Source organism: Alosa sapidissima, chromosome 5, assembly GCF_018492685.1.
Source record: "Alosa sapidissima isolate fAloSap1 chromosome 5, fAloSap1.pri, whole genome shotgun sequence".
NCBI classification, from domain to species: domain Eukaryota; kingdom Metazoa; phylum Chordata; class Actinopteri; order Clupeiformes; family Clupeidae; genus Alosa; species Alosa sapidissima.
Genome location: NC_055961.1, coordinates 29,086,307 through 29,095,934, shown reverse-complemented (window position 1 = coordinate 29,095,934; position 9,628 = coordinate 29,086,307). Strand labels below are relative to the sequence as shown.

General features: G+C 42.0%; 1 protein-coding gene across 1 annotated transcript; it reads left to right on the top strand.

The window, feature by feature from the left end:
* Positions 1 to 7,000: 7,000 nt before the first annotated feature.
* On the top strand, positions 7,001 to 8,002 carry LOC121709767 (trace amine-associated receptor 13c-like). The gene has a single exon (XM_042093371.1). The coding sequence runs from the start codon at positions 7,001 to 7,003 to the stop codon at positions 8,000 to 8,002; it is 1,002 nt and encodes a 333-aa protein (XP_041949305.1).
* Positions 8,003 to 9,628: the final 1,626 nt, after the last annotated feature.

The following is a 9,628-nucleotide window of genomic DNA, read 5'->3' as shown; positions in this document are numbered from 1 at the left end:
CCTTGCTCAAGGGCACTTCAGCCGTGTCTATTGGTCGGGGTTCGAACCGGCAACCCTCCGGTTAAGTCCGAAGCGCTAACCAGTAGGCCACGGCTGCCCCTTGTGATGATGCATGGACAACAAACACCGATACAGGGGGGGAATGCCTCTGCACTCAATTGGATAGACCTAACCAATCAGAGCAACAAAATAGCTTACCGTGAGGTGTAGGAAGAAAACACACGAACCATCCTTCTGCTCCTATATCCCCTCCGTTTTTAAAAATAATTCTGTTGTGATATGCTACAAACATGTTAAACAGCTGGGAAAGGCTGTCGCAAATCCCTCAAACAGGTGGTCAATCAGAGATTCCAAACGAACGAGGGAACATGTCGCAATGCAACAGCGCTGTTTTCCCTTGATGAAAGTGAAACCACCAGTTTTCCCACATCTCAACTTTGGCCTCTCAGAAATAATCGTTTTCAGTGATACAAACTCATTAAATAATATGAATTTTCCATATGGGGTCTTAAAAGCCATGTATCCTTCTTGCCACAGCGTTTTTGTTTCAAACATAAGCCTAATCTAAGCGTGCTCAGATGACGTGATAGACCAGGCGCTGTTGCTCACCTGTCCATCATCGTAAAGCCTGATTTGATTGGTCCGCCCGATTTAGGGCGAGCATACTTCCACCACAATGGAGCAATGCCAGACCGAACTTCCCGTGGGGCGGGAATGAATGTAGAGAGCAACTCTACTTATACGTTATCCAGATCCTGGTCTTTTGACATTTACATCCATGTAGGTTATCAGTGAAGTTACGTTTGCTAATAATACGTAGCAAACTAGCAAAGTAGGCCTAACAGTCGCTAGCTAGCGCTATAGCTTATAGTACCGCCGTCTCGCTATCCGGAGAAATAATCTTTGGTCACCGCTATTGGCCGATTTCCGGCTCCCATTGACTTACATTGAACACATGTAAACAAAACGGCAATTATGTGCTTAAACTAACGCCGCTGACTTATGCCAGCAACCATTCCACTTTGATAAGAAACAACATTTGCGTACAACATATGTGCAGCAAAAATAACAGAATTTGGATCAAGCAATGTGGAGAAATCTCTGGAGGAAGAAAAAATTGACGCTGCTTGACGGGGAGTGCTTTGCATTTCCCATTGTCCATGAGTCATTTGATCATGTCTTCATTTCCCTTATTATTATTTTTTTCATTATTTTTCCCCTTCGTCTTTACTGTAGGGTAATGTTTGTATCATGATGAAAGCAAGACTATTGAGGACCAATGTCAGATAGCTCATCCAAAACCAATTCCCGTATTAAATATTGATGTTGTACTAAGCTAAAATCATCATCAAACATTAGCATGTTTATTTTTATCTATTCCGTTTTGTTGCAATCCTTGCCATAAAATCTGTCTCTGTGCCAAACCCTGATGAACTCACTGGATGTGAAGGTGCTCTCTAGTGGGGCAAAGATGCAGGGGAGTAATGGGGGAGGTCCAGTTTGCAAGGTTTGGAACATATGACTCTCATGCCCTGCTTGATTCAGAGGTCAAGTGATGTCCGGTTCACAAACATGTTGACAAACAGGCCTGTTTGTTATTATGACCATGGAGACACTGACTTTTGTGCATGTTTTCTTGCCTTTTCCTTGTCAATTAACTCCAGATGGATTGGTCCTGTTGCACTTTTTGAGGTGAACACTGATCACACATACAAGCCTATTTCAAATAAACACTAGAGGTGAATTCTGGGAATTCCAGAAAAATAAATAAGTTGGCTACAGCAATTAAAAGAAGTGGTTGAGAGGGATATTGTTAACAGTAATAAGGTCATATTATTTTGACACTGGACCTCACCAAGACACAGTATGATGAGTGTTTTCGAGGAAAACATTCAAACAACAGAGATGGTTAACTGTTACAAACGTTGCTGATAAGTCTGGTAACATCAAAAGTGAATGCCATAACAGACAGCATCATGTCTGTGAACACCCATGTAAGCAAAGATCCTTGATTACTAGCTCCGCTTTAACCCTCTCTGATGTAAGGTTTTCTTTTTGGCAATGACCAAATAAGGAGTAAATACAGTTATTTTAGCTTCTAGATCACTCAAAACCTGGTGAACCCATAAACCCTTGTCAATCAAACAAATAAATGGGCAATCAAACAAATTTGTGGGCAGCCGTGGCCCACTGGTTAGCACTCTGGACCTGTAACCGGAGGGTTGCCGGTGCGAGCAGTGGGCCGCTGCTAAAGTGCGCTTGAGCAAGGCACCTAACCCCTCACTGCTCCCCGAGCGCCGCCATTGTAGCAGGCAGCTCACTGCGCCGGGATTAGTGTGTGCCTCACCTCACTGTGTGTTCACTGTGTACTGTTTGTGTTTCACTAATTCACCGATTGGGTTAAATGCAGAGACCAAATTTCCCTCACGGGATCAAAAAAGTATATATACTTAATACTTAAATTAAAAATCTAAATAGTGAGGTCACGCTGTTGTAATGTGTCCCTGGACCCCATTAGGCCTACATTTGTTTATTTACGCGTACACCCTTAAGAGTTGAGACTACTGAAGGTTCTGTCTTGGACTAATCATCTGAGTCAGAGATGTGCGGAAAACACACATGATGTAACAAATACACAGCTGTGTACAGTTTTCCATGTTTCCCCATTATTTATTTATTTATTTTGTTTGATATGTTTGTTGTCACTATGACACAGGTCACAATATTAATCTTTGGAGAACACTCTAATAATCTGTTAAATTTGTTTGTCTGCCTTTTCTTTGTGAACCCTGGATACCAGAGGAGCCTATTAACACCTGAAATGTGCACAACACAGCCATAATGAGGGTCCAAATCTCAGTGGTACATCTTACATTAAAGGTGTGAAATGAAAGACACACATTGGTTGATGCAATAACTTGCTCCCTTCATCTTGTATGGTTTAACATGAATAAAAATTATACAATATATTATATGAAAAATTATTTATGTTTATGTTTTTATTTGTTTAGCAAACACAGGTTTGTTGTTGTTTTTTATTGATGACATCCTCGTATACTCTGATAATATGCAGAATCATGTGAAACATGTGACTAACCATACAGTTCACAGGGGGTACAGATGGATGAGGAGAAGGTGCAAGCAGTTCAGACTACCAAAGAGCTTCAAAGATTCCTTGGCTTTTCTAACTTTTATCGCCGGTTTATACGGAATTTCAGCTCTGTTGCAGCTTCTCTGACCACACTCCTGAAAGGATCCCCTCGTCAGTTCTCCTGGACACCTGAGGCCGAGGAGGCCTTCAAAACCCCTGAAGTTGAAATTCTTGTCAGCCCCTTTACTGAAGCATCCAGACCCAGCGCTACCTTTTGTGGTAGAAGTAGATGCCTCAGAGTTGGGGGTAGGAGCATCAAGGTAATCCTGCTAAACTTTTTCCATGTGCCTATTTCTCTAGGAAACTGTCCCAAGCCGAGAGAAAGTATAAGTAAGTAAGTAAGTAAGTAAGTAAGTGTATGGGCAGCCGTGGCCCACTGGTTAGCACTCTGGACTTGTAACCGGAGGGTTGCGGGTTCGAGCCCCGACCAGTGGGCCGCGAATGAAGTGCCCTTAAGCAAGGCACCTAACCCCTCACTGCGCCGGGATTAGTGTGTGCTTCACCTCACTGTGTGTTCACTGTGTGCTGTTTGTGTTTCACTAATTCACCGATTGGGTTAAATGCAGAGACCAAATTTCCCTCACGGGATCAAAAAAGTATATACTTATATATACTCTTTTGATCCGGTTCCAAGTCCGAAGCACTAACCAGTAGGCCACGGCTGCCCCCTCAAATTACGATGTGGGGAATAGGGAGTTACTGGCTATCAGGCTAGCTCTTGAGGAGTGGTGTCACTGGCTAGAGCAGTGGTCTCCAACATGGTGCCCGCGGGGCGGCTATGAGGCGCCCCCAGTGCACCTTCTAAAAATAGCCAACAGGTCGCCTGCAGATCACGCTCTAAAAACACGCTCCGTTGTGAAGTTTTCAATAGATATTTAAGTCTAGACCAGAACCATTTTAAGAATGTATGTAGCCATACATCTGTAACATTAAATTGATATTGGTGATGCCTTACAAATTGTAGCTGTGTTAAAGTTTAGCCTTTAGCTCCAAATCCGTTTCCCATTCAATCTTTAAACAACAACGGAAGTGGAGCGCATACACGCTGCTCGCACGCATAGACAGTAAAGGGGGAAAAAAATTGCTCGTCTGGTGTAGCCAATGGAGGCATATCTTTGCAAAAGTTCTGTGGCCATTCCATGTTTGTCAAATACGGTTCTTGCATGATTGTGCAAGGACTGAAAAACAATTGCTTTAGGTCACAGGCCTTTTCTCCTCCGTAGGCTACTGCCGTATAATAGCGCTGAAAATGTTGTGGCATGCATGACTGAGCAGGGCTGTGCATTAGCTTTTTTGTCAGAGATTTCAGGTGTGCAATAACTTTAAAAGGAGTCTTCATTATGTTAGGGTGGTGTGGGCGATTACTATTGAAATGTTAAAACCGAATTGTTGAAATCAGAACTTAAACAACCCCTGAATTCATAATAGTGGGTGGGTATAAATTGGGTACAAATTGTAACCCAAGTTATTAATTGCACAAAAAGATTTTTTTTTTTTTTGTAAAACCCAATAGATTAAATTCCCCATGCAAATTTTGAAAGGAATAAACTGAACAAAAATGTTGGTAGTGTTGCATACTGATATTAACCCTTTCATGCATGAATTATTAATTCACTGAGGTGGATTTTTTCCTAAGCCTTTTCTTACCCCCATTATATACAGTTGCTTAATATATAAAGACTTATACACAGTATTGATAATTTAAAAGTAAAAATCACATAGGCCTATTATTTAGGAGGACTACCCTCGCAAAAAAGGGGTGAGGGTCTGTTTGTTTCAAATGAGTAGCCCTCCATATGATTTCGGGTCTTCAGGTAGCCCTCATTCCCAAAAAGGTTGGAGACCCCTGGGCTAGAGGGTGCACAACATCCCTTTGTCATATACACTGATCAGAAAAATCTAGAATATATACGCACCACCAAACACCTTACCCCCCGACAGGCCAGATGGGCCTTATTCTTAACTCGGTTTCAATTCACAATCTCATATCGCCCTGGCTCAAAAAATGTCAAAGGTGACTCTTTCTCACATGTTTGAAACTGAACCCACTTCTACTGCCCCAGAACCAATCTCCCATTCGGTGGGATCTGGAAAGAGAGGTTCTAGAGGCCTCAGCCCAGGATCCTCAACCACCAGAATGCCCTCCAGATAGGGTCTATGTGCCAAGGTCTCTGCGCAGCAAATTCGTCACACTCATTATACTTGCCGTGTGCCGTCGGCCCACAGTTGCAAGGGTGGTTTTTCCGCTCACAGGCGCTAGGGGGAAACAAGACGGCCACAATTCAACCCGAAAAAAGTCATATAACCATCCCAATGATTCTGAAGCTGTTAAATGAAGGTAAATTAAGCTTAAAAACTTGCATATTAAGCTAAAAAACCCTGCATAGTGTGCCTTTTAATGATCTAGTTGACGGGAGCGCGCCACGATTCCAGTACAACTCCCATGGGCGGATTATGAACTTTCGGGCCCCTGGGCCCAGATGTATTAAGGGCCCCCCACTTATTGTTGTATATGTGGGAGGGGGGTTTGGGGGTCCTCCCCCAGAATTTTTTTAATTTGTTTGATGTGATTTCCTGTATTCTGGTGCATTTTGAGGATGGCCAATACTAAATTCAATCAGATTCATAGTCTACATCCTGATTTGTTGATATTGAGGCAATGATTCCATGCAAAGGCTTGGGCTTCAGGGCCCCCTGACCCCTCGGGCCCCTGGGCCTGGGCCCGGTAGGCCTGTGCAGTAATCCATCCCTGGCAACTCCTGTGATTTCTGTCCGACTGTGGAAATTTAGTCGCCGACTGTGAAAACAGACCAAAATCGTACAATGTAAGGCCGCCATTAAGTACGAAACAATATCTGACCTGTCGCAAGTTCACCAAGCTACCGATCTCATTCCACAAGCCTAGAGCGCCCTCTCGCGGCTGTAGACGGTAATGTTTCATGTAGAATTCATGTCAATTCATACTGACTAACATTTAAAAAACATGTTATATATCAAAATATATATAATTTTAAGTCACACCTGCAGGAACAGCTTAAACTATGAAATAAAGTCTGACTTATAGTCCAGAAAATACGGTAATATTCGTGTTTCGAGTTGCAGTCGGATTGATTTAAATATTGGGCAGGAGTGTGTGATTCTGTGTGCGCATGTTTGCCAAACGCTTATTTCCTGAAAAAAGTCTAGTGGGGCTACATACCCATTAAGTTTCATGTGCCCCGGTGTTTTGGTGTCATTGACCAACAATTTAGGAAGTTGGTATGATCTCCTATATACTACGAACTCCTATATTCTGTATCTCGAAAAGAGAAGAGGCAGTCAAAAGGTCCGCTCCAATTTTCTATTGAAATTGGAAAATTATATTCAATTTTCTAATCTTTTTTTTGCAAGTCAAATAAATGCATATTTAAGATTTAATTTAGAGTTGTATCCTGATTTTGTATTTGTGTAATGTAATGTTGGATAGAAAAATGGATAATTGGGTGTTTGGGAGATTCTTGGTATGCTCAACATATCTCAATAATGCCAAACTAGGAAGTTGGTATGAAAGTAAATGCTCACATGCAATAAAACACCTTACATATTAGTATTATGTGCACTATATGGACTAAAGTATTTGGCCATTGCACCTACAGGAACTTCAATGACATCCCATTATACGTTTGATCATTATGGGTGGGCCAGACTTTGTTATTAATAGATAGCAATCCACATGAGGATCTGTTTTTCACAGCTGCCATTGTTTCACCAACATATAAATAAAAGGTCAGTATCTGGAGTAGTCTGTAGAAAAGTTGGGTGTGCTGCCAAGCTGGGACAATATTATCGTCAGGACAACCAGTCACGGTAATGGAAGACCCCTGGAGAGCTGATCGCTGCTATCCAGCCCTGAACTCTTCATGTACAAAGTTTGTCAGGCCACAGGCACTATACATCATCATGTACATATTTTTGTCATCAATATCTGTGTCTACCGTGTTTCTAAACTTGCTGGTGATCATCTCGATTTTTCACTTCAAGCAGCTTCACACTCCAACCAACCTGCTCATCCTCTCTCTTGCTGTGGCAGATTTCTTTATCGGACTGACTGTCATGCCTGTGGAAGGGTCACAATTAATTGAAACATGCTGGTATTTTGGGGACATGCTGTGTAACATATTCCATTTCATTTATTCTGTGGCTCTTTCAGGATCTCTGTGGAGCCTTGTATTAATTTCCATTGATCGTTTCATTGCAGTCAGTGATCCTTTAAGGTACTCATTGAAGGTCACACACAACAAAGTAGTTATAATTGTTGTTCTAGGCTGGTGTATTTGTCTACTTTATATGTTCTTCTTGCTTTATGACCACCTAACTCAAATGGAGCCTCACAGGACATGTCACGGAGAGTGTCTGCTCACAATCAGTTTCTCATGGATTGTTGGTGATGTTTTTGTGTCATTCATTGTGCCTTGTTCCACGGTTATAATTTTAAACATGAAAATATTGTGTACAGCTAAGTATCATACAAAGGTGATTAACTCTGTTACAGAAAGAGAAAGGGCTGGTAACAAGGACACAATGAGAAGTAAGAAATCCAGCCGTAAAGCTGAAAAAACAATAGGGGTACTCGTTACAGTTTATTTGCTCTGCTATATGCCATATAATTTAAGCATTTTTGCATACGGCCCTGACTCATTATCTTATCTATTTAACTGTCTTCTATGGATTATGTATCTCAACTCCTGCATGAACCCAATAATATATGCTTTATTTTACCCATGGTTTAAAGTCTCAACCAAGCAAATCATCACCCTTGCAATACTTCATCCAGGTTCCTCTTACCTCAATGTAAATTCTGATGTGAAATAGCTGAACTGACACAATTGTTAAAATTACCAGCATTTGTTAGACAGAAAGTGTATAAATCAGGGGTGCCCAAATTCTTCCCTATAAAAGGTCCAACAATTATCTTGGGTGGAGGGATGCAGGCCAAAAGTAAGCATTCATGTTATATCACTATATATATTTTGTCAGTACGCTGTCAGCACACCATCCGCTGGGAAAATGGTTGTACGAAGGAAAAGGCCTGTCACAAACACAATACAATATCCCTCCTGCCAAACTGGACCAGTCAGCACTGGAGAGAATGGAAAAGCTGTTACACATGGCTCTTCTTTAAGGATAGGAGCTTGGGATGAACTGTGTGAACACAAGCACACAACCCCTATGTAATAACTTTGTATGTGCAGATCTAGCGACAACATTGCAATGGAAACATGCATAAAGTTCAGCCAGATCTGCGCAGCATGGCAAGAAGTCAAACATGGCCATTGCTTTGGTTCAGTTTGCTACTTTCAGATGACCCGACACTCTCTTGAAATGTATACACCATGACTTAGACTAGCGGTTTACATGTTAAGACCCTGGAGATCGAAATTCAAAGTGTAAGTATACTTTAAATCTGTTAACATATCAACCACAATTTCCACGGAAAAAGAATGGCAATGATTGAATTAGCCACCCTCACTGTTTTGAGATTTCCTGTCAATCTAGGAAATACATCATAAATCATAATCTGACTAGCTGATGTACATGTTAAGAGATGATGTTATTACAGTATGGAGTCAAAGTGTATGCTTTAAATCAGGGCCGGTTCTAGCCCTTTGGTTGCCCTAGGCGAGATTAAGTTTTGCGCCCCCCTCCCCCTTTTAACATCACTGAGAAACATACAGTATATTAGGGCGTACTTAACTTAATATAACTTAACTGCTTTCCTTTGCATAGCAGTTTTTCCACCCACTTATAATTCTACTTCTATACATTACAGTTAAACAATAAGTGATTAAAGCTGCAGTTGGCACGTTTGACAGATTGAGGAGTTTGTGCTCTAAGTATATATACTCTTTTGATCCTGTGAGGGAAATTTGGTCTCTGCATTTATCCCAATCCGTGAATTAGTGAAACACACTCAGCACACAGTGAGGTGAAGCACACACTAATCTCGGCGCAGTGAGCTGCCTGCAACAACAGCGGCGCTCGGGGAGCAGTGAGGGGTTAGGTGCCTTGCTCAAGGGCACTTCAGCCGTGCCTATTGGTCGGGGTTCGAACCGGCAACCCTCCGGTTAAGTCCGAAGCGCTAACCAGTAGGCCACGGCTGCCCCTTGTGATGATGCATGGACAACAAACACCTCACTGTGTGTGGGGCGTGTTTCAACCGATACAGGGGAGGAATGCCTCTGCACTCAATTGGATAGACCTAACCAATCAGAGCAACAAAATAGCTTACCGTGAGGTGTAGGAAGAAAACACACGAACCATCCTTCTGCTCCTATATCCCCTCCGTTTTTAAAAATAATTCTGTTGTGATATGCTACAAATATGTTAAACAGCTGAGGCTGTCGCAAATCCCTCAAACAGGTGGTCAATCAGAGATTCCAAACGAACGAGGGAACATGTCGCAATGCAACAGCGCTGTTTTCCCTTGATGAAAGTGAA